Source organism: Saimiri boliviensis, chromosome 1 (assembly GCF_048565385.1).
Source record: "Saimiri boliviensis isolate mSaiBol1 chromosome 1, mSaiBol1.pri, whole genome shotgun sequence".
Lineage (NCBI taxonomy): Eukaryota > Metazoa > Chordata > Mammalia > Primates > Cebidae > Saimiri > Saimiri boliviensis.
The window spans coordinates 30,732,118-30,757,747 of record NC_133449.1 but is presented as its reverse complement, the minus strand read 5'-3'; the positions used below and the strand labels follow the sequence as shown (position 1 = coordinate 30,757,747).

The following is a 25,630-nucleotide window of genomic DNA, read 5'->3' as shown; positions in this document are numbered from 1 at the left end:
AGACGGAAAGCTGGAGAGGCGGGTGATAGGCTCAGGGTCCCACAGCTGGTCAGTGGTACCCTGATCCCTCAAGCCAGGATTCTGGGAACTGTCTCATCTCGTCTGCAGATCTGTGCCTGGAACTGGGATTCTGTGTCCCATTTCTCTGTTTCTCCCTACTTCACCCCATGAGATCCAGCACCTCCTCCTCCACGAAGCCAGCTTTACCACCCAGGCAGAGTAATGCCTCTGCCTAACTGTGTGTGTGCACACATCTGTGTCACTGTGGTCAAAACACCTGCCTTCTCAGCTGGTCCTCCAAGGCAGGACAAATGACCTCTGCCCCCAAAGCTCTTGGAGGAGATAACTCTCAGTACCACCCTCCCTCCCCAACTTGCTTCTGAGTAACCCTGAGTAAGTTGCACCTGAGTTACCTGAGTAACCCCCCTGAGTAACTTGTACCACAAAAGCTGGGGTGTGGGGCCCCTGCCTCCCTGCATGTAGAAAGGGATGCATCCCTAAGGCAGTGCCTGGGTTTTCACCCCATGAGGGGTTTCAGAGCATCTTCCCTCATGGGAGGGACCACAGCCACCAGGAGCAGCTTCAGGACCTGGCCATTGACACACCTGGTCCTGGTGGTGGCAGCCTGCTGAGCTGCTCTGCTTGGGCTCTTTTCCTTCACTGTCTCTGATGGAGAGACCAGGAGGCTCTGCTGAGCTCTGTGACTTGTTGCCTTCCTTTAGAGAGACAGGTGATGACCCTCCTCCCTGATATCCGCCTTGTTCCTCTTGGAGCTGACCATGCTGGCTTTCTCCCCTCTGCCTGGGCCTCTCCAAGCCCTTCCATGCTCTCACAGACCTGCTACCTGCCAGCTAAGACTCCCCCTCCCAAGTCCCCCTCAACCCTGGTTCCACCTCAGCCACCTACGAGCAGTGCCCTCCCTCCCCTCTGCTGCTAAGTGAATCAGGTCTGTGTCCAAAGATAAGCAAGACCAAGGTCTCTTCTCACCAGGAGCTGTTTCAAGGCATGCCCTAAGCCTTTTTATACTGGTCATCTAATGCACAACAGATTGCTCCCGATTAAACTGCATGGTGTAAAACAACAAGAATCATTGATTATCTTCACAGTGTCTGTGGGTCAGGAATTCAGAGCGTCTTGGCTGGGTGGTTCTGGCTTAGAGTCATGGAGCTGCAGTTGGAAGTCTGCTGTAGCTGCTGTCATCTGAAGGCTTGACTGGAGCTGCAGACCCATTTCCAAGGTGGCTCATTCATATGGCTGGCAAGTTGGTGCCAGCCTTCCGCAGGTGGCCACAGCTCCTTTCCACCTGGACATCTCTCCACAGACAGGGCTGCTCGAGTGTTCCTATAGCATGGCAGCTGGCATCCCTCCAGTGGCCAAGGCACAGCCTGCAATGATTTTGTGATTTAACCTTGGCAGTCACACACTGTCAATTCTGCCATATTCTATGGGTCATATGAGCTGCCCTGCTTCAGTGAGGGAGGGGCTCCATAGGACACAAAACCCAGTTGGTGAGGATCAGTGGCAGCCAGCTGGCTGGAAAGTTGGAAAAGGATGTCTTCAGCTGACCTAGGACTGTACTTCCTGATTTACTTTCTCCCTTTGTCCATAAATGGACAACTGGCATACTTAAATCCTGTTCTAGTGATGTAAAGATGGACAAGGCCATTATTCCTTCCCTGGAGGAACTCACAGTCAAGTTAAGGAGAGTCTCATCACAAGAACTGCTAGAAAAGAGATATGTATAGAATGATCGCAACCCAAAGGACAGGTTCTTACCAACAGAGGGGACGTTTGCTCTGGGTCTTGAAGGTTGAATAAGAGTCCTCAGGTAGAGGAAGGAGAAAGGACATTGCTCCATGCAGAGGTAATAGCATGACCCATGGCAGAGAGTTATGGCAGCATAGAAGCCTGTGATTTTGAAGGGTCTAGAAGACTGTGATAGGGAGTTTGGACTTCATACATCAGGAACTGCTGGAGGGATTCAAACCAGAGGAAGCCCTGGCAGAGCTATGTGGTGGACAGGACATGATTGACAGGGGCAGAGGCTGGAGGCAGAAAGACAAGTCAGAAAGCTATTGCAGTGCTCCCCTGAGAAAAAAGGACTGAGATACCGCGGGCATGAGAGGAGGGGTGAATCCAGAAGGTGGGGCAGAAAGAACGTGGTGAGAAATTGTCGCTGGCGGAGAGGACAGGCTTGAAGGACAAGGCTTACTTTTTCCATCTTCTCTGCTCCTGGGGCCTTCCTTCCCTAACTTTTGACTCCTCCTAATGCTTGAGTCCTGCACAGAACTACCTGGCTTTTTCTAAATAAGTTCTCTGGACCAACACTGTGAGCCTTCAGTGTATGCCCCTGTAGAAAAAACTGATCAGAGTTATGTGGGAGGCCAACAAGACATCAGGGCCATTGGCCTAGGACTAAGGATCTTCATGTTTTAGGCCACAGACTTTCTTGAGACTAGTGAAAACTATGAACTATGTTTCCAGGAAAAAGAAATGCACATTTGTACACACAGTTTGCAAACAATTTCAGAGGGCTCATGGGTCTCTTGAAGTCCATCCCTGGGTCTCTGAACCCCATATTAAAAGCCCCAGACCTAGGAATAAAATAGAAAATGAAAAAAGCAAATATTTGACTCCCCAAAGTCTGTTATTTGCTTCCTCTTTTAATATCCCCCCTCCAATAATTGAACATCCCCTGAAATAGCAAGAAACAGGAGGAAGCATTTACCCAGTGATAGCCCCTGGTGGCACCAGCCTCACTTGGCGGGTTTATTTTCATTATTATAGTAATTTTCAAGCTGCAGGCTACAATTTTCACTTGCAGCGAGGTATTAAATTGAAATTACCCCAGATGTAATTGTCATACAAAATAATCCTGGATACATGGAAGTGAATGCCTTCTCAGGATGGGGTTTTATCACTTATACCAGGGTTTGTGGCTTTGCCTCTCTTACATGCCAGATTTAGGTGTGTGTTGCAAGGGCCAGGTGTCAACACAACATGGTAGGCTGAAGCTGTTAGCCCAGAACACAGTGCCAGCTGGAATCTACCTACTGGCCAGTGGCATGGGCAGATAGGCTGAAAGGGCACAGAGTGGGGAGCAGAGCCCAAGACTTGGGGTTGTGTTCATGCAGCTACTAGGAGCCACTGTGCAGTAACACAGGCATGCAAAAAATACCACACTTATTTTCTGTTTATTACCTCAATTTGTCTCCAAGCCCGGGTTCCCCCAAGGTAATAGAAAGTTCATATTTAGTCATTCTTGGAGCTACTTGGCCACTCTTAGGGCCAGGTGAAGCCATAGGGTCTTACCTAGTGCCCTGCAGCTAGGGAAGCCCCTCCAGATATCAAGTGTCTGGCATAGGGGTGCCCACCCAGATGCCCTCAGTTCCAGCCTTCCAGATCTGCTTTGTCCCTGAAGGTCTCACTTGTCCTACACCTTTCCTTCCCAGATGCACGCTGCTGGTGTATTGCACGGAACTTCCGCCCACTAGCATCATCATCACCTTCCACAATGAGGCGCGCTCCACGCTGCTCAGGACCATCCGCAGGTGAGGCAGCCTTGCTCGTCTGTCAGCCAACTCAGGGCCAGCACTGGGTGACAGTGTGTCTGCTCTCCAGGTGCCTGGCCCTGTACTAGGAACACTGGACATGTCTAACTACATACCAGGCACTTCTACATGCCACATGTGTCTGCTCGGTCACTCCTTACATTCCTGTAAGGGAGGCTATTATCCCATTTTATAGAATGACAGAGGCCTGTGGTGTTAGGTAAGGGGCAGAAAGTCAAAGACAATAAGTAGAAGAGCCTGCCCCAGAGCCTGGGCCTCCCCACTGTGCTAGTCTGTGTCTAGAGCATGGGTTCTGACTTCCACAACTGAGGAAGGGGCTGAGGCCCTGAGAGGCTGAGTGCACACCCCAGCCCCAGCACCAGGCTGGGGTCAGTACCCAGCACCCTGACTCTCTGCCCTCCCACACACTTGCCATGGGCCACGCAAATCGGAACCACCTGCAGCCATCCCTAAGGCTTGGCTTTCTGGCCATCTCCCTGCAGTTCCAGCCCCGTTCCCCTCGGGCCTCAGTCCACCCTCAGTGCATCTTCTGGGTCATGTTCTTGCTCTAACAGGTGTATCCTGCTACAGATGGCCTCTGGCCTGCATGGGTTTTTGATGTGCCCAAGTCCCAGTGCCAGGCCCTAGCAGAACTCCCCTCAGAACATAGACCCACACCCAGAAGACGTACCCAGTAATTCCCCTCCCACCAGATTCTCCAAAGACCCTGGCTGTTTCATCCCCTTCCCCCATGCCCACCCTCCCTTCAGGAAGTCATCTGCCCTCCTCGCCTTCCCTCAGGCCACCGACCACATCTACCTCTCAGATGGCAATAACAGCAGCCACTCTCACTCCAGCTCCTGTGTATGTATATTCTGTGCACCTCAGCTGCAGAGGTGAGGAGGCCACTGCCATGCCCACTTCACAGCTAAGGAAACTGCCACTGGAGGTATTAAATCAAGGTCCAGTGTCGCCTAGACATTGATAGTGAGACAGGATTCCAGGCCTTGCACTCTGATCTCAGAGTCTTCTTCCTCAGTGGCCTGACTAGGGCGAGGCTGGTCCCAGTGGTGGTGGTCAGCCTCCTTCAGGGCCAGGACTGCCACAGCCACATCCCGCTGCTGAGCAAGAGCTTGCAGTACCTCCACGTCCCCATGACACATAGCTCATGAGATCCTCCCGTCCTGCTGAGCAGCACATCAGCTGGTGCTGATGCCTCAGAGAAGGAAATAAGATGAAACACGGGTCAGAGAGCACTCCAAACACAGCAAAATCCCTGACTGTTTCCACCATGTAAGCCACACTTTTCCTGTCTCTCCCACCCCTGCAAGGCTGTGGGCAGTGGGAAATTTTCTAGGTGATGGGAGCTAAATCCTTCAGTAGGGTCACCCTGAGGGAAGGCACCAAATCTTCAGCTCCACCTGTCACTCATGATGAATGTCCACTGTACATGGTCACCACATCCCTTAGGGACATAGGGAGGGACCTGTCCAGACACACATTTCTTAGCCCAGTGCTTCCACCTGTCGAAGGGGATAGGCCTGTCTGCTGTTCAGACATCCTTGGCAATGATAGGCTGGCTTCTTCCTCCAGCCACGTGCCCATCCTAGCTTCTGCAATCACCCCAAGCGCCGCCCAATTCAAATTCAATTTCCCAGCAAGACAACAGCTCTTGACAAGAAAATGTGCCAAGTCACTGTCAGGTGTCACTGGGAGTCTCCGGTAGATTAACGATAACGAAATGCCTGGCTGGTTAAGTGTAAGGACAACAGGGATGGAGGAGGCCCAATTCTCCTGGGTCTCCTGCGGTGAGGGGAGAAGGAGAGCCTGGGACGTCCAGGCTGAGAGGACACACGTGGAAGTGGAGATGGCTGGTTCTGAAGTGCCAGACCACAGCTCTGCCATCGTGATCTGCTGGGGCACCAGGGTGGGTTCATGGAGCAGGCCAACTGCAACCTCTGCCTTCCCCACTGCCACGGTGGCTGCTCCACCGGTCATGACTGGGCATGCCTGCCAGATGTTTCCATGAGAACATTTTAATATCTGAGAGAGGTGCCTCACTTTCCAGGCTGGCCTCTCCCTGCCCATCCTGCAGGATGCTCTCTGATGCCAGGTGCCTCCGCCTTCTGACACAATCACACACATGCACCCCATCAGGGGCTTCCTCTGGGCCCTTCTCTGCATATCGCGACTCTAGCACTTGCTGCATTTTTCCAGCATATAACCTTCAGTGAGCTCCTTTAGGGCAAGGGCTGGTCTTATTCATCCCTTAACCTCCCTATGGCTCAGCTTCCTAATCAAGGAAATGGGAATACTAATCGTACTTACTGCATAGAGTTGACAGAGTTGCTATGGGCTGATTCAGTGAAAGGACTGAGAAACATGCCTGATACAGAGAAAGCGCTTGATCAAAGAGCAGAGCCTATGGGACACTTCAAAGGGGGCTGCACTTGGAGTCAGAAGACCTGGAGTCCAGTCCAAACCCTACCCCTTTCTAGCCGTGTGACCCTGGGGTGTGTTAGTAACTTCATCTGCAAAAAATGATAAAAATATCTTTCATGTTTCTAATTCTATCACATTTCCCCACAATAAACTTTCCTCTTGGGAATGTCTCAGACATCTGGGGGCATTAAGTGTCAGATGGGGGCTTCTAGGCCCCCCAGGCCTCCCTAACAGTCTTTACGTTCTCGAGGATACTTTAGCTGCTGTGCACAGACTCTAAGACATGTTTCTCCTCTTCCTGCTGCTCCTCCACCTCTATATGGTATTAGTAATAACAATAATAAGATTACTATGTTAAATGTATCCTGAGCTTTGTGTTCTGCAGAACAAATTCCTTCTCTCTGGTTGGAGCCTCATCCTGAGCCGGGAGGGCAGGTGCTGCTTGTGTTGAGTACAGAGGAACTAGACCTCAGGTTTCCTGGCTTTCCTGGAAAGGAAAAACCAGGAGCCTAGCTACTCTGTCTGCCCACCCCGTGGACCACTGCCCCGAGGCCCTGGAACCCTGCACTCTGGGAGGGGTCTCTGGGCCCATTAGCCCCGTACTTTTCAGAAGATACCCATGACATGCCAGACAACTTAGCTGAGAAAACCCATTTCCTGCCTCCTAGGAACTTGAGATGTCATCCAGCCCTGAGCTCAGACCCAAGCATGACACACACAACCAGGAAAATGGGGCCTGAGAGCCATGTGTGGACAACCAAGAGCTTATATTAAAAGCAGGCAGGGCGGAAATGAATGTTAGGGGTGGAGGTAGAAAAATTACTTCTAGAAACTTCCATGCCTTAAGATTCTATGCCTCCCTTTCACTCCCTCTCCTTTTGTACAAATGAATCACTAGCCACTAAGAGGAGACTGAGTGAAGGGCACATCCTATCTCAGAGGTCCTCAATTAAAGGATTTTCTCTAAGGTACCTTTCATTGTTAGCTTTCTGGAATTCTAGACAGGCTTTGCTGTCAGGCTCTTTTCAACCCCTTCCCGGACCCTCTGGCCCCTTAAGCTCTTGAGTTAGCTGAGTACTAGACAGGTTCACATGGGGCACTCAGAGCCAGGTGGAGGCTCGATGTCATACCTAGATGGTGGGGTGGGAGTAGAGAAGCATGACCTTGATGAATTTGGGGACATTCTCACTTAGAAAACAAGCTCCCAAGAGTGGTTTATCTTGACTCCTGCTTCGGTGAGTCTGCATGTTTATGGAGACCCAGCACTGTCCCCTTCCTCTTGGGGCATCCTTCACCACCGCTGCTCACATGGGGGCTCCGAGGCATGGGTGATGGATCCCTTTATAAGCTGAGTCTTCTCACTGTTGCTTTTTTATAATATCCTAGATCTAGGGAAGCCATTTCTCGTAGTAAGGTGGTTAAGAATTTGGACTCTAGGGCCAGCTTTGCATGGCTCTGCCCCTAACAGCTGTGTGATCATAGGCAAGCAAGTTAGACTTTCTGTCACAATTTCCTTCTCTGCAGAGACTGGTAATAATAACGACCTGGCATTATTGTGGAGAAGATCAAATAATTTCAGACAGTCTCGGCACAGTGGTTCACGCCTGTAATCCCAGCACTTTGGGAGGCTGAGGAGGGTGGATCATCTGAAGTCAGGAGTTTGAGACCACCCTGATCAACATGGTAAAACCCCTCCTCTACTAAAAATACAAAAATTAGCTGGGTGTGGTGGCGTGTGCCTGTAATCCCAGCTACTTGGAAAGTTGAGGCAGGAGAATTGCTTGAACCCGGGAGGCAGAGGTTGCAGTGAGCCGAGATTGCGCCATTGCACTCCAACCTGGACAACAAGAGTGAAACTCCATCTCAATAAATAATAATAATAATAGTTATTATTATTATTATTTCAGATAGGGAAAGGACTTGGAGCAGTGTCTGGCATATATGAACCTGAGTGGTGACAACAGGTGTATAGTGTGAGCCTCCAGCCCTGGCAAACAGCAGTGTTCTAATGCAGTGGCTCTCAAACTTGAGCATGCCTCAGAAGCTCCCGAAGGGCTTATTAAAACATAGTTTCTGCCGGGCGCGGTGGCTCATGCCTGTAATCCAAGCACTTTGGAGGCCAAGGCGGGTGGATCACCTGAGGTCGGGAGTTCAAGACCAGCCTGACCAACATGGTGAAACCCCATCTTTAAAAAATAAATAAAAAATAGAAAAACACAGTTTCTTGGGCCCCATCTGTAGAAACTCTAATCCAGTAAGCCTAGAGTGGGGCCAAAAAATTTGCATTTCTAACAAGTCTCTAGGTGACGGTGATGCTGCTGGCTCCAGGAGCCTACTTGGGAAAGTTATGCATATTGCTATTATTGGTTTCAATATTATTAATATCAATACCCCCCACTCAGAGAGCAGCTGCTGTCGTGCCAGGCACCATGAGCGCCTTTCACACAGCTGAGGAAATTATAGCGCTGAAGGTTCAGTACTTACTGAAGCTCTCCCAGCTAGTGAATGGTGGGTATAAAGAAACAGTACTTGAACCCAAGTTAAGTCTCACTCCAGAATGACTAAACTCAACTGTCAGCCGGCCATGAGTCTTCATTCTACTGGTATTTATGGAGTGTTTGATAAAACCTGCCTGCATAGAGCACCGTGGAGTTCACAAAGCAATTTCAAATACATTTCCTCATTTCACACGCACAAAAGCCTGTGAAGTAGGTCAAGTATTAATATCGCCTGCTTTTACAAGGAAAATGTAATTACAGGAGGAAATGAAGGCTGGGAGCAAACCGGCATCTATCTGGTTCAGGATTGTACAGTTAGTGGGTGGTGCAGCCCACCTGGTCTCTGAGCCCACACTGCCCACGCAGCCCTGTGGCCTCTGGGGGCTCCTTGAGGGACCGCAGTTAGGGCGCAGCAGGTATAGAAGCTGCCTGTGTACCTGCCCTCTGGCGGAGAGGTGAGCTGCATAGAGAAGACTCTGTTCTAGAACAACCCAGGCAGGGTGAGGAGAGCACTTATTCCCATGCTGAGGCAGAGTAAGGAAGGGTGTGGGGAAGGCAGCTGGAGTGGGGGTGAGGCCGAGAAGAGCTATCCTGTGCTGGGCCTGGAGGAAAGAGTGGATTTGCTTTGCTGTAGAGGAGATGATGAGAGCGAGGGAGGGAGACCTGAGCAACCATTTCCTCCCTGGGTGGAAGGAATGAGAGTGGGTATGCACAAGGGAGGGCCCTGGGGGACCACCGAGGCCAGGCCCGGTCCATTGGACTGGACCTGACCTTTCCTCTGACCACCCAGGTGCCCAGAGCACATGCCCACCTCAGGCCCTCCCAGATGCAGGCCATGTTTAAGGGGACCCCGCCATCACTCCAATTGTTCTGATTAGAGAAGGAAAAACAAGCCAGGTGTTACCAGGAAATGGTCTAATTAGCACTCACTGCTGACTATTTCTTTCTCTTTTCTTTTCTGTTTTAAACCCTGGGCATTTTTTATTCACTAATCATCTCTCAGTTCAACCAGTGCAGAGCTGCACGCGATTTACCTTTTGATGTTCGCAGAAGAGAACTCTTGAATTTCAAAGAGCCAGCAGAGATTTAGCGGAATCGAATGCAGAAGCTACAGCCGTAATCAAACCTCATTAGGGGTTATTCTTCCAGCAGGTTTTCCGCTGTCTCCTGCCTCCTTCCCTGATTAGAGGGCTGGTGGTTGTGTTTGTGTGTGTTTTCTTTGGGATGATCATGGTGAACCATCCCCTTCCACCTCTGGCAGAGGCTGCATCGTTTCTTTCCCCTGCCTGACCCTGAGCTCCCGAAGACAGACAGTGGGCTCAGGACTTTGTATTGGGGTTCCTCTCTCCACCTGCACGAGTTGCCATGGTGAGAATCAAGGCTTCATAAATATGGTAGCTCCAGGCTAAGTTCTCTTCTGAGAGAGTCTGCATCCTGCATAGAAGGGGTGGTGCACGCTAATCAGGGCTCAGGAGGGTCCTCCTGGGAGGAGGGCTGCACAGGGTGCCTCCTCCTGCACCCCTTCTGTACCCCCTCTCCAACATACATGGCTCTGGGAACCCCATGGTGTCTGCTGCAGCCCAGGCATGTTTCTGAGAAGTCACGTGGTTTGGGGTGTTCAGGAGAAGCAGGATCCAGCCACCTCAGTCAGGCCTAAAAGCCAGTGTTAACCTTGCCCCTGGGTAGAGATCCACAGCACAGGGAGAGTAACTGAGTCAGTTAGATTCAAAAATCATTAATGCTGCACCAAATAGCCACGATTGCAACCATTTGTTATCACCAAGTGCCAGATATCATGCTAAGTGTTTTTTATACACTTTCTCCTTTAATTTTCTCAACAGCACTGTGAAATAAGTACTACTATTGTCATCCCTGTTTTCTAGATGGGATCCTTTGCTACACAGAGCAGTAGAGTAACTTGCCCAAGAATACACAGCTTGCAGTAAGTAGCTGCTAGATCGCAAGCTTCTGGAGGGTAGAAGGTGCTTCTCTTCTGTTCATCATCATATGTTCAGTGCTGAGCACATAGTAGGTGTTCAGTAAATATCCCTCAAGGGAATAGTTATGGGCCAAGGCACTGTGCTGGACTCTGGCAATAATGAGAGCAATGGGGCAACGGTCTTGCCCTGGGATATTTCCCGCCAGAAGGGACCACTGGCAGGCTAGGTACCAAAACAAACTTCAGGGCTGGGAAGTGAGAAAAGCCATAGGATCAGATATAAACTGCTGTGGGATCCCAGAGGAGGAAGCAATTAATTCTCACTCAGCGGCTTCGAAAGCTGTTAGGGAGGAAGTAACATTCAAACTGGTCCTTGTGGGCAGCACAGGGGCATTTCAAGCAGCGGCAGCAGTAGGAGAGAGGCTCTCAGTTATGAATGAGCTTCAGACAGTGGCACTGGGCATGTGATGTGGGGAAATGTGGGCCAGCTTTCGACAGCAAAGGCCTTAGGAACGTGCTGAGGATTTGGGATGTAATAGTGAGGAGCCCTGGGGGATTGTCAGTTTGTTTATTTGCATTGGCGAAGAGAGTCACACAATCAAAGCTGCATGTCCGAAAGCTCACTCTGGAGACCATGAGCAAGATGGCCTGGGAGAGGCTGGGACAAGTTGAGACTATAAATCAGACAGAAGAGGTTAAATCAGGGTGAGGTATAAGAGGTGAAAGTGATTTGAGTGACATTTTCCAGTCAAGCCAGCCAGTCATTACTGATTTGCTGTGGGGTTTCAGGGAGTGGAAGGGTAGCTGAGGTTAACTCCTGGCCTTCTGTCTGGGTGGCTTTGTGGGTGGTGGAGGCATCCACTAAGACGGAGAAGGCAGAATTACATTCCTGCTGGCTCACAGATAAGCAATGTGACTAGACAAGCCCTTTGGTGCTCTGATTTTTCATCCCTCAAATGCAATGGTGTCTATTTAAAACTCAGGTTAATACATATCCTTTGCCACTAGAAGTCACAACGATGTTTTCTCTTTCCGTCTCGCAGTGTATTAAACCGCACCCCTATGCATCTGATCCGGGAAATCATATTAGTGGATGACTTCAGCAATGACCGTAAGTCATGTCTCTCACTTGCTCCTTAGACTCCAGTGTCTGTTCGCAGCCACTGTATAACAGGCAGAGGTGAGTCCACTGGTTTTCTGGGAATGGGGAAAAGCCCAGATCTGTAATAGGTATGGAAGTCTTTGAGTGTCCATGACTGGGCTCATAAGGAGAGAAGCTTTATATCCAAAACATGATTTCTTGGCTTCTCTGCAATAATCTGCAGTCTGAGCTAAGGCCCTCTTCCTGTCATTCCCTGGGAGGCTTGTGTGGGCCCTGTCTTTGGGACCCCCCCCCATGGGACAACCTGTCACCTGGCCATGACACAGTGAGGGCTGCCTTCCAGCCTCTCGGCACACTTGCTCATCACCATTTTCCACCTCATTTCCCTCACTTATCCTATCAAAGAACCTGGGTCCCATCCAAATTCACACCAAAGCTACTCTCCCCAAGAAAAACATGGGGGTCTTTCCAGAGACTGTACATCAAATTTGAAAGGTACATGATAGTCAAAGCATTCTAAGAATGAACATATTGGTATTGCCAACACCTCCTCTAAAAACCATCCTCCCAGGGGCCTGGGTGCAGTTCTGTGCAGTCAGTCAGAGCCCAGCAGAGCACCTCTTCCTGCTGATGAACTAGGGAAAATGGAATGACCACTGTGGACAGCTCCAAGTCCTGGCAGAGTAGAGCCCACCCCACCAGCACTGAGGCTGGAAGCTGGGCATGGGGAGCACCCCCACACTGGGGTCTGCTGTATGAAGGCTGGAACCCACACCCACAGCCTCGGAACCTCTGGGGGTGATGCGGAAGTGGGCTGTACACGAGGCCCAGAGTAATGAGATCAGGACCCTGAGTTCTGGAACACGAGGATCTGCTCTCCCTTCCCTAGTGAGGAAGAACTTGGAGGTGGGCAGACACTTGCTCTGCTTAGGGGTAGCCTGGGACCAAGGCCAGATAAGGGAGTGCTGCTGGATTCACTTGCAAGCAGGATAGCAGTGCTTATAACATGGACTCTGGAGCCAGACCGCCTAGGTTCAAATCCTAGACCTATAAATCACTCACTCACTAGCTATGTGCCTTGAGTAAATAATCAACCTCATGTGAGTTAGTTTCCTTGTTATAAAACAAAGATAATTATAGTATATATGGTTTATCTAAGGATTAAACATGTTAACACATTTGAAGTGCTTAGAACAGTACCTAGCTTAGAAGCCAGTGTAAGTCTTTTCTGTTTTTCTTTAAAATTTAGAGCCAAGAAGGGAGGCCAAGGTCAATAAACTAATAAAGTAAAACCTCAATGGTACAGCCAAGACACGGAGTTCCGAGCCAAGGAGCTAGTGAACCAAAGGAGTGAGGGAACAGCAGGCAAGCCAGGGAGTGACAGGGACAAATGCCTGGGATGGGGTCTCCTGTGTGGTGGAGAGCCGAACCAGCTCTGTGTAATGGGAGGCATGCTGAGTGGGACCCTTCCAAAAGCAGTTCTGTGAGCTGAAAGGAAAGCCGAAAATCTCACCTGTTCCTGGCCTTCCAGCATTTTTTACCAGACCTACTAAAGTGACCAGGACTCTAATCTCTTGCTTTGAATGGTCTATAAAAAAAAAAAAAAAAGAGAAATAGAAATGGGGAGGGTGGCTCACACCTGTAATTCCAGCACTTTGGAAGGCCGAGGTGGGTGGATCACCTGAGGTCAGGAGTTTGAGACCAGCCTGGCTAACATGGTGAAACCCTGTCTTTACCAAAAATACAAAAATTACCTGGGTGTGGCAGCACACCCTGTGATCCCAGCTGCTCGAGAGGCTGAGGCAGGAGAATCGCTTGAACCTGGGAGGCAGAAGTTACAGTGAGCCGAGATTGCACCACTGAACTCCAACCTGCGTGACAGAGTGAGACTCTGACTCAAAAAGAAAAAAGGAAGAAATGAGAAATGAGATTGTTTGTTTTAATAACAAGGATAAATGCTTGAGGGGATGGATACCCCATTCTCCATGATGTGATTATTAGACACTGCATGCCTGTATCAAAACATTTCCCATAAACATATATATCTGGTATGTGCCCATAAAAATTAAAGTTAAAAATATAAATTAAAATTTTTTAAAAGAGAAAATGACAAAAAAGAAAAGGGAAATATCCCCAGGTGACTAGGCCAAGATTTTCCACCTAGAACATTTTCAAGTATGCAGGTGCCACTATGTACTGACCAAAGTGGGCCAGCTGAGACCTCTTTGCTTGACTGGCCACCTTGCATAATGACAGCAGTGATTCATTCGCCAGCCCCTCACAGCCGAGACACACCCTGGAGCACCACGCTGCAGCTGGGGACAGTGGGCAGGGCTGCCTCACCTATCCTTCAGGTTCACCTGCAGTGCGCACACTTGTATCATGTGAGCCCATCCCCAGACACTCACTTGGCATAACCTTTCGTCTTTGCAGCTGATGACTGTCAACAGCTCATCAAGTTGCCCAAGGTGAAATGCTTGCGCAATAATGAACGGCAAGGTAGGTCTGTGCTGCTGTGCGAGAGCCTCCGGTGTGAGTCTGGGGGGTCAAGGGTGTGATGGTGTGTGTATGTCTGGGTGATCGGGGGGAACATTGGGTGGCTTCTCCCTGGTCTTGCTGGACAATGGAGTGACAGTAGCACCCACTCGGTGGTTTGTTCCTGACTGCAGGTCTGGTCCGGTCCCGGATTCGGGGTGCTGACATTGCCCAGGGCACTACTCTGACTTTCCTCGACAGCCACTGTGAGGTGAACAGGGACTGGCTCCAGCCTCTGTTGCACAGGGTCAAAGAGGTGAGTGAGGCTGAGGAGTAGGGCTGGGCTTCATGTCCCAGCTTTCTCCAGGCTCTCTCTCCAGCTCATGACTTCACATATGCACCCCCAGTTCTTCTGGGAGGTGGGCAGAACAGATTGCAGTCCCCATTTTGTGGATGAAGGACTAGGGTAGAGCAGCCCGCATGAGGTCATGAGGCAGTCAGTGGTGGAGCGAGGACTGGGATGTGTTGTGACTGGGACTGTCACCCATAGCAGGCCTGCACTTGGGACAGCTGGGACTTAACATATGCAATTTCCTGGCCAGGAGAAAACTGCCCAGAACTGGTCCTATCGGAGAGCAGAAGATTCCAGAATGGGAACCCTTATGGGTGCCTTTTGTAGAAAGGAGGCAGCAAACTTAACCAGCCTTCATCCCCTGATTCCTGGGGACGGTCTTACTTCTACCCTCACCCAAAGGCTATACCAGACAGGCAGGCTAGATGTTAAGGGACCTGAACTCCTTGACCCTGTTTGCGCTTAAATTACTCTACAATTCTGGATGCTTCATTCTTCCAGTGTCTCAGTTACTCCCCAAAAAGTGAAAGGAAATTTATTTTTCTTATTATTTTATATTCCCCAAAGTCTATCCACTTCCCTGCTGATCTACAGAACGTGTGGCGATTGCAGATGGCAGCGTCATTTCAACAGCTGGCACTTGCACTGTACGTTCCTCTTCCGGAGTTACCGATTCCTATAGCCATTCTGTGAAGTAGGACTTCAGACATTTTTAATACACCCATTTCACAGAAGAGGAAACAGTCTCAGGGCAATTATATCACTTGGTCTGTTTTTGGGTTTCTTTTGTGGTTTTTTGTTGTTGTTGTTGTTGTTGTTGTTGTTGTTGTTGTTGTTTTTTGAGTCGGAGTCTCACTCTGTTGCCCGGGCTGGAGTGCAATGGCATGATCTCGGCTCACTGCAACTTCCACCTCCTGGGTTCAAGCGATTCTCCTGCCTCAGCCTCCCAAGTAGCTGGGATATGGAGATATATATATATATATATATATATATATATATATATATATTTTTTTTTTTTTTTTTTTTTTTCAGTAGAGACAGGGTTTCACCATGTTGGCCAGTTTTGGCCAGGCTGGTCTCTTTGGCCAGGCTGGTCTCCACCTCCTGACCTCATTATCCGCCTGCCTTGCCCTCCAATCCCAGAGTGCTGGGATTACAGGCATGAGCCACTGCACCTGGCTGGTCTGTTTTCAGTCAGTACCACCAGCACCAGCGCCCCAGCGCTGTCTCAGCAGTGTCTTCTCTGTGCTGTGGTTATTTTCTGTTCACTCTTCATGGTAGCTCCTTGACTCCTCCCTGCATAATGACAGTGTTGAGAGGATGAAAGAATCAAGTTGTGTTCATCTGCTCAGAAGAAAACAAGGAAATCCTTCCCCACATTGTTCATTCCAATGAGAGAACCTCAGTGGGTTTACAGAGTTCTGTCACATGGGCCTAGATGTTAAGACCCCTCATTAACCCTTTTCTCTGAGATTGGGAGGGCGTATCATCCACTTGGTGTTATTTAGAAAAATCTCGTCTCCGGAATCGCTTGAACCTAGGAGGTGAAGGTTGCAGTGAGCCGAGATACTGCCATGGCACCCCAGCCTGGTCATTAAGAGCAAAACTCTGTCTCAAAAAAAAGAAAAATCTTCTCTCCCACTCTTTTTTGACATCACCTAATCCCACTCTTTTGATATCACCTAGGCAAAGAGGTCTGGATTGGGAAATGCACCTTTCCAAACGCACCCCTCCCTCCGTGCTCTCTTCTGCAGCCTGTTGTCCCTGGACATGCCCTGACATTCTCTCTGCACCAGCTCTGACCAAGCCCTTCCTGTCCGTGGATGCCCATCACCTCCTCTCCACAAACCCACTTGCTCTTTGGGGCCGCATCTGCAGCTGCCCTCCTCTAGAAAGACTTTCCTGACTTCATAGCCAGTTACGATCACTCCTGGCGGTCATTGCCGCCTTAGCCCACCATTTCCTCTTCTGGGTTTAGTCCTCTGCCTCCCCTAACAGCTTAAAAATCCAATGGGGGCACCAGTGCCTCCTTGTGGCCACCCGGCTGGTCAGAGAGTAGGTGCTCAGTGTTGAGAAATGATCATAAAAAACCAGATGCCATGGGGAGATGTTATGGTTGGAAGAGGAAGAAGAAAAGAGGGGCTGAGGTCCAGGGCACGCTGCACTGCGCACTTGGCACTTCTGTCCCCTCCTCAAGCTGTTGGCTCCTTGGGACCTCTGCCTCTGACCAGACCCCTTCACCTCTCAGTTTGCTGGCCATGCACCCTGGAACTGAAGTTCATGGGGCCCCCAGTCTCCTTGGATGTTGGGGGCTGCTAGGTGAGGTCATGGTAGACCTGACCCCAGGAGCTCTCTGCCCAGAGCTGTGCCCAGGCCTCTCTGGATGCAGCTGCCACAGCAGTGGACTCAGTCCCCATGGTCACTGTCCTCAAATTGACTTTATATGAGTGTGTGTGTGTGTGTGTGTGTGTGTGTGCACATGTGTGTGTCTTGTGTGTTGTGTTGTAAAAGACATATAATGAAAGTTACCATTTTAACCTTTTGTAAGTGGGCGATTCAGTGATTTTAGTATATTCACAGGGTTGTGTCATCTTCACCACAACTTAATTTTAAAAGTTTTCATCACCCCCAAAGGAAAAGTTTGTATCACCCCGAGGAAACCTCGTGCCCATTGGCAATCACTCACTCCTCATTCTCCTCTTCTCCCAGCCCCTGGCCACTGCTAGTCTGCTTTCTATCTCAACGGATTTGCCAGTGGTGGACATTTCATATAAATGGAATCATACAACATGGTGCCTTTTGATCCTCGTTCCTTTCACTTAACATATCTTTGGGCTTTATCCATGTTGTAGCATGTATTAGCATTCATTTGTATGGCTAATAATATTCCATGGCATGTGTATATGAAATTTTGTTTATCCATCCATCCATTGATGACCATTCGAGTCGTTTCCACTTTTTACCTTTGTGAATAGTGCTGTTATAAATATTTGTATACAAATTTTTGTTTGGGTCCCTGTTTTCAATTATTCAGGGTTTATATGTGAATTGCTGCTGGCTCATATGGTAATTTGATGCTTAACCTGCAGGGACCCCCGGGCTGATATTGTCTCTGCAGAATGTGTTAAGGGAGCCTTACTTTCCTTGGGCAGTTAATGAACCTGTGAAGCCCTTTCTGTCCCAGTGGCCCCAAGTTCATCTCAGCAACCCTCTCTGAAAAATGCTCTCATTTCTGTATCCATGGCCAGCCTTACCTGCTGGTCTGGCGAAGCCTTCATCTCTTCTTTTCCGAGTGTGAGCAATGTCTGCCTGCTACCAATGCTCCTTCTCCTCTGGGAGTCATTCAGTCTCAAGACAACTCAGCCTCCTAAGCTAAACTTCTGGGTCCTCACCACTATCTGACCTAAAGCTTTTGTAGCAAAGAGATTAGTCAGAGAAACCCAAGAGCCATTGGCCAGCTCTCACCCTCCCAGGCCTCCAGTGGCCTTCTGGGCTGCAGAGGTTTTTGCTAAGACTGACTCTTAATGGCCTGGAACAGTTCCTCTGGGCCAGCCAGCCCTTTGGGAACAGGGAGTGAGGACGTGCGTCAGCCTGTATTTCCTCGTGTCTTTGTATGTGTCTTGTCTCAGAGAACATGATTTGATCCTGTGAGTGGAAGTGGAAATTTTAAGCTGTAATTGGAGTTTGAGATTTTCAAAAATAGAAAGAGATAAGAAAGAGGCTGGGCTTCAGCTGTCATCCGCTGTCCTCAGCTGGTGTTTTCCACATTGAAAACCTCCCCAATTTTCCCTCTTTTCCTTTCAATTACATGATGATACTTGAAACAAGTACCAAGTTGGGTTTTTTTTTTTTTTAAAAAAAATAAGCTTTTTTTTTTTCACCCTCCTTATCTGCATAGTTCTTTAGTACGAAAAAAAGATTTTAAGAAACTTCAATCTTGGTAAAGCATTTGGTAAATTTATATAAATCATAGCTTACATATTCTTCAAAGCCTTCTCACATACCTTTTGTTTTCTCACAAAAGCCCAGTTAGAGAGGCAAGAGGATAGTTTTGCAAATAATAATTTGTCTTTCTTTTGTAGATGAAGAAACAGAGTCCCTAGAGCTGGCTGATTTACTTAAGGTCACACATATTCTAGATGCAGAATCAGAATGGGAACACAGGACTCCTACCAAATCAGGTGTCCTTGTCTTTGCTCCACAGTGTCACCTCCTTGAGGACTCCTCCCTGTGTTCCCCACCCCTCCCTTCAGGTCAGCTGGGAGGCCCCCAGGCTCTGTGTCTATACCCACATCAGAACCATCTACTCACCCGTCCTAATCTTCCCCAGACTGTGAGGTCTTACTCATCTTTGTATCTGCCACAAGTCCTAAACCATAGTAGGTGCTTGGGAGTACTGGTTGATCACAGGAGTGGATGTCTCTAGGAGCTTTCTGATTGCCCATTCACAATGTGGTTTTAATTACATGACTCAGTGGAGAAACCAGAGGCCTGATGGCAGGAGTGATGGACAACCATGGGCGGATGCATTCAGCCTCTTATAGTTGCTTCCGGTTGGCTAGGAGTGGGGGTGGAGGGTAAGGGGCTTGGGTTTGCTTGGGGGAGGTGAGAGGAGGGAGTGTGGTCCAGAATCTTCCAGGGCTCCATCAATTGCCTGCTTGAGCCTAAGCATGGACCTTGCTGTAAAGCTACAGCCTGCTGGGGCATGCACACAGAGAGCTCAGTGTACCTCAGTGCTTTAATTGAGCGTCCCTCCATCCCCCAGCCTAGAGGAGGAGAAGCCATCTTGTTCAGCTGTAATTGATCCACCTGCTTGCTGGCAGCACTGACACAGTGTCCTCAGAGGGAGCTAATAGATGCCCTCTTTTAGCCAGCCCAGATTAAACACCTGCTGCCTACCAGGCTTTGGGCTGGGGCTGAGGGATACAAAAGTGAAGCAGGTGCTGACCTTCCAGGGCACTCAGAGAGGTCATGTCCTGGCTTTGGTGACTCATTTATAAAGCCTCTTGCAGGTTTACCCAAGATCATAGCTTTACATGTACTTAGCCCCAAATATTCCTCACTACCTGTCTGGCCTTCAAGACTCTCAGCCAAGCAGATGCCACAACTGAGCTATGACAGGAATAATAGGACAGAAACCCTCAGAGCTTATAGGAGGAATGCATCAGAGCCTATTGCAGCCCCGGAGCAGGGCCCATGCATGGCTTCTGGGGAAGTCTGTGACCAAAGTAAGCAACCAGCATTTTATTTTCCTTTGCAGTTTTTAAATACTGGGGAAAGATTTTTTTTTAAGTCAAAGCAAAACAGGATTGCAGTTTGGGGGTCCCTAAGACCACCTCGGGTTCAATAATTTGCTATAAGGACTGAGAACTCAGCAAAATTGTTAGAATCATGGTTATGGCTTAGCTACAGTGAAAGGATGTAGATTAAAATCAGCAATGGGTAAGGTACACAGGAAGCATCCAGGCACAAGCTTCCACTTCTCCTTTCTCGGTAGGTTCTACAGACACCACTTAATTCTCCTAGCAACATCACAGAGTACACAGAGTATTGCCAAAGACAAAAGCTCCCCCTAGCCTCGGTATTCAGAGCTTTTATTGGGGATCAGTGAATAGACATGGCTGACTACCCTCATGGTCTCCATGCCTTTCCAGAGGTCAAGTTGAGTTGGTACCACATGGCCCATAACCATGAACCACATTGCTAGCATAGATTAGCTGATGTAGCCTGTGGCCCCAGGTAAACAAAGACTCTTCTAGGCAGGACACTCCAAGGGGTTAGAGGTTACCTCCCAGGAGCTGGACAAGACCAAACATCTTTGGCCATGGTCAATCTTTTATTACAAAAGAGTCACAGAAGGACCTAGTACAGCTGCAGAGGCCCCAAAGCTCAAAGGAAAAGCAAAACCAAGACTGTCAGACATACAGAAGATATCTCTGAACTTCTGAAGTCACTTCAGAATTCAAGGAACGACTGTGTATGTATTTGTGTATATATTTGTGTGCATGTCCAGGTATTTGTGTGGGATGGTGGTGTGTGTGCCTGTAGTATGTATCCATGTGTCCTGTGGATGTATCCACAGACACACAATGACAGTGGCCCAAGAGCCCCAGAGGAACTGTGGCAGCTGGGCAGGTGCAGTGCTGATTTTGAATGAACCATCTGTGACATCCCAGAGGTAGAAGCAATGCATTGAAAATGAGCATTTCTTTCCATGTGGGCCAATTGGTTTTCAGAGGCACCTTGTTACTGTCAGAATGAGTCACATGTGGGAGGCTGAGGGCCAAATTAAGTCTGTGAACTTAAAATCAGGCACTCAGTGAATCTAGAGTTTAAAATAAGAAGACAGCCTCATTTGGGGGAAAGATTGAACCAGGAAATTAAACAGCTTCAAGGAGAAACAGAGGTTCCTGCCTGTTCTGGCCAAAGGGTGGTTGTTGCAGAGGACTGGAAAAGCAGTCCTGCCTGGTTCCCAGGGACCTGCTGGTTTTGATGGGCTGCCTGATTCCCGTTTAGCTGTTCAAAAGTTTCTGTGTTCACAGCTCATTGACATCTCTCTGGGCAATGTGGGGAGTTTTCCTCACTGTACATCAGGTACAGGCTACTCACCCAAAAATGAGAAATTTGAAAAGATACATATACAGTGGCTCCAGGAGCTGGTGACTTGGGCTTGCATATTTTGAAAATGTTTCCTGTGTGATTTTGATGCTATAGATGGGGTGGCCTGAGGGAAGTATCAAGTAATGAGGCTGGAAAGCTAGAGACAGGCCTGTTCTTGATGGTCTGGGATGCTATGCTAAGGAGTTTGTACTTTATCTTAGAGGCAGTTAAAGTTCGTAGTAGCTGAGTAGCTGAGTCAGATTTGCAAATCGGAAAGACAACTTTGGCAGCCATATGTAGAATAAAAGAAGAGCAGGATAGAGTAGGGTTGGTTTTAGGAGACCATTGCAGTACTCCAGGCTTGAGGGAATGGAGGAGAGGCAGGCTGAACTCAAAGAGCAGTTTTAGAGTTAAAACCAGCAGGATTTGGTCTGGTTGATAGGCTCAGTGAAGCTTCTTCATTTAGTGCTGCAGAAAGGGGAGACAGGTGATGATTCTGTTAACAGAAATAGGGAACTTAAGGAAGGGAACATGTTTGAGGAGAAAACAATAAAGCCAATCTTCGAAGGGTGAGGTGGCCAATGGCATATTTTATCTGAGCCTGGAAGCTAAGAGGACAGTTGGGGCCTGGTACAAATTTGTGAGTATTCATCTGCAGGGAACAATTAAAGTTAGGACTCTGAGAGATGCTATTCATCAACTTATCCATGAACCACAGGCCTAGAATGAAGCACCGTGGGTGTACGGTTTTGCTTCTTGGGGCTGCAGTCTTGGGGTCACCTTCCCAGCTGTATTAGTCCATTCTTGCCTTGCTATGAAGAAATACCCAAGGCTGGGTAATTTATTTTAAAAATGATGTTTAATTGGCTCATGGTTCCACAAGCTGTACCAGAAGCATGATGCCGGCATCTGCTCAGCTTCTGGGGAGACCTCAGGAAACTTACAATCATGGCAGAAGGTGAAAGGGGAGCAGGCTTATCACATAGCCAGAGCAAGAGCAACAGAGAAAATGCGAGGGGAGGTGCCACACACTTTTAAACAACTAAATCTTGTGAGAAGGACTCACTCACTATCCACCAGAACAGCACCAAGGGGATGGTGCTAAACTGTTCATAAGAAATCCACCCCCATGATCGAGTCACCTTCCAACAGGCCCCACCTCCAACACGGGATCGCAGTTTGACGTGAGATTTGACTGGGGACAGAGGTCCAAACCGTTTCAACAGCTGACCATATCCTCTGTCTCCTAGAGCCCCACTAATGGTGAAGGACTTCTGGAGCCCCTTCTTCTCAATTTCACCTTTCTGAGTGTGCAGTAATACCTAGCCAGCCTCCATCATGTCCACTGTTCTTAGATGGCCACTGTGGCAGGAGGTTCCCGGCAGTCAAGGAAAACCTCTTAGCACTTTAGGCATCAGAACTGGAGAGGTCCCAGTGTCCAGTGCCCCATTTTATAGATGGAAAAATTAAGATACAGAGATGAAAGGGCTCCATCAAGGTCACAGAACTCATCTCTGGGACTACCCTTACAAGGCCATCCCAAGCTCCCTGACTCCCACCTGGGCTCCTCTCCATAAGCTGAGTGCGGGTCTGTTGTCTTACAGGACTACACACGGGTGGTATGCCCTGTGATTGATATTATTAACCTGGACACCTTCACCTACATTGAGTCTGCCTCGGAGCTCAGAGGAGGTGAGTCAGGCTGACACCTTCTCCCCAGTAAGGACTTTCATTTACTCCCAATCATTGCTTTCAAGCGGGTAGAGTGAAGGAAAAGCTCTTAGTGGCTTGTCAAGAACGCTCATCCTTCAACCTGCACTATAATTAGCTTAGCTTGGCCCTTACCACCAGGGCTGTGGAAGGAAGGGCTAGAGGGTGGACAGGATGCTCCCAGCACCCAGAGCTCCAGCTCTAAGACAGGGCTTACCCCAGGGCCCAGTAACATGATAAGAGCAAGGGTTTCCTAGCTACATGGGGCCTGATGCCAGCAACAGGCACCACCTTCTCCTAGAGACATGTGATTATTCTGTTAACAGAAGTATGAACCCTAGGGAAGGGAGCATGTCTGGGGAGACCCACCCCAGCTCTTCACACAGGGCCTGCTGTTGCCCCCACTGCAAGAATGAATTTTAGGTGGCTCAGGTAGTCTAAGAGTCTCTCACAAACCTCCTGCTCACACCTTCCTGAGACTTAGGGCCAAGGGCCACATTCCATGACTGTCCATCCTACCACCCTCAGGCCCTACCCCTAGGCTCTTTATTCTCCACCCTTCATTTCTAACCCTACACAGCAGAGAGGGCTCAGAGAAGCAGTCATGGGTAGAATAAGAGCAGGAAGCTGTGAAGGGAGCTTTGGCAGCCATACTGCTGATCAGCCTAGGGAAACCTATAATATCAGGGACCAGAGTCTTTGAGACCTGCCTCTCCAGGACCTGGGTACATTCATGACTTTCTGGAAAAGGCACAGAATGAGCAAGTGCTTTTGAGAGACCAAAGCAGCTGGGTTCGTGCTGTGTTGTAGGGTTTGACTGGAGCCTCCACTTCCATTGGGAGCAGCTGTCCCCAGAGCAGAAGGCTCGGCGCCTGGACCCCACGGAGCCCATTAGGTAAGTGGGAAAGGTCCATGCAGGGGTGGGAGGACCATCACCACTGGGTTCTATTGAGTGTAGAGATGTGCTCAATATCAGATGTCAAAGCACCAAGCAGACGAAGGGAGCCTTTTGCCACACCATCTCTACTTTTGCCTTTATTTTAGGAGGTTTCCATCCTCTTGGAGACTACTAACTAAGGGGATGGGGACTGGCAGAAGCGTGTGCTGAGGTGTGCTGCCCACCCTCACACATGCCATGATGTCCTTGTGCCTCCTGCTAATGTTGGAGCCCAACGTTGGTTGAGTGGTCCCATTGGGCTTCTAGCAAGGGGTATGTTGGTCCTTTAGGGCCACGAGCAAAGTCCCAGGGTCTTGGGTATCAGGATTCAGCCCAGGGAGGTTGAGTCAGCTGCTGCTATAAGTGGAGGCCAACATTAAGGCCACTGCGATATATTCATAAGCACAGCTGCCCTGTTCTGTTCAGGAACACGGCAGTGGCATGAACTCTGGCAGCTTTGCCAGGCTGTGGATGGCTTTGTCCTGACCCACAATCTCTCCTCCAGGCCCCTCTGTGACCCCAGCACATGGTGGCTAGGGGTTTGCACTGGGCCTGGGGACCAACTGAGGGCTTGGGGTGGAATAGAGCATAGTAGTCACCACACAGGGGAGCTTGTGGTCTCAGCATCAAGAGTGATGGCCTTGGTGTCCTACCTACTAGACAGTAAACCTGTCCCAGGCCTCTTGGGAATATTTAAGCTAAAGCAAGTCTGCCTCAGGCGGGGCAGCAGGAGGATAAGAAGTGCATGGATAGATACAGAGGATGCTGGATTTCTCAGTCCAGCAACTTAGGGATGCCCAGGAATAGCCAAGGGTATCTCTGTGTCTCTGGTGCTGCCACATAGTAAATATTTCATCAGTTTTGTTTCATTGCCTTAAATCAAACCGAGGACCAGAAGGGCTAGCAAGAACTAAGAATGGGACTATGAATGGTAAGCTACCAGATGGAGGTGGGGACTCTGAGAACTCTACTCTGGGGCAGGACCTTGGTCTCATCTACCCAGTGGCCCCTCCTTGTTCCTCCAGGTTTCTCTATTTGGGAAGATACCAAGAGGGAGACTAGAGCCAGATGGTACCTGGGACAAAGTCCTTCATTTCTAAAGGGAGAGGGAGGAGGAGCTTCTTCCCATGCTGAGCATCACATAACTCACATCAGCTCCTCACCAGGGGCAGTACATGGTGTGGGCATAGGAAGAGCAAGGGGTCAAGGTGATGATGTGCAGCTCCTATGGGGTTTTCCTGCCTCTGTCCCAGGGGAGGCACTCTCCGGACAGCTTCTCTTCTTGTGGGATAACTCTGCTCATCAGAGAGCACTTATTTCCCAGGATGAAGTCAGTTCTCAGGAAACAGCAGGATGTGGCAGCATCTGGAGACCTGGGCTTCTAACCACCTGTCCATCAATTACTTATTTGATATAAAAGAAAACTCCCTTCTCCCTCTGGATCCACTGAATAGGGGCCAGGTCTCCGAGGGCTTGCCCAGCTACCAACCACTGATGATTAGCTTGGAATCTGCTCCCCTCCTGCCTTCTTGGTAGCTCGTTTTCAGGCGTTTCTCCGGCATCTCTCCAGAGAAGGTTGGGGGCTGGGGCCAAGAAAGGAAAAAAAAAGATGAGGGTATGTGAGTTTGGTAGAGCTGCTGTAACCGCGTGCCACACCCAGGGCTGCTTAAACAACAGAAATGTATTGTCCCACAGTTCTGGAGGAGAGGTCTGAGATCAGGGTGTCCACAGGATAGGTTCCTTCTGAGGGCTGTTCTAGGCCTCTCTCCTTGGCCGGTAGATGGCCATCTCTTCCCTATATTCACATCCTCCTTTTGTGTGTCTGTCTCTGAGTCCAAATTTCCCTTTTTTATTAGGACACTAGTCATACAGGGTTCATTACCTCATTTTAACTTGATTACCTCTGTAAAGACCTTGCCTCCTATTACAGTCATATTCTAAGATACAGGGAGTTAGGACTCCAGTGTATCTTTTTAAGAAGGAATTCAACCCATAACAAAGGCATAAAGAGGGGAAAAAAAAAG

The 25,630-nt window shown here is 49.2% G+C and overlaps 1 protein-coding gene across 2 annotated transcripts in view; it reads left to right on the top strand.

The window, feature by feature from the left end:
* Positions 1 to 25,630, top strand: part of GALNT14 (polypeptide N-acetylgalactosaminyltransferase 14) — a 234,086-nt gene that overhangs the window by 168,994 nt on the left and 39,462 nt on the right. For both annotated transcript variants that reach the window (XM_074395691.1, XM_003943981.4), the window contains exons 3-8: positions 3,453 to 3,551; positions 11,474 to 11,541; positions 13,966 to 14,031; positions 14,202 to 14,323; positions 22,564 to 22,651; positions 23,480 to 23,564. In XM_074395691.1, the coding sequence (XP_074251792.1) occupies positions 3,453 to 3,551; positions 11,474 to 11,541; positions 13,966 to 14,031; positions 14,202 to 14,323; positions 22,564 to 22,651; positions 23,480 to 23,564 (528 nt within the window). The remainder of the gene's footprint in view (positions 1 to 3,452; positions 3,552 to 11,473; positions 11,542 to 13,965; positions 14,032 to 14,201; positions 14,324 to 22,563; positions 22,652 to 23,479; positions 23,565 to 25,630) is intronic.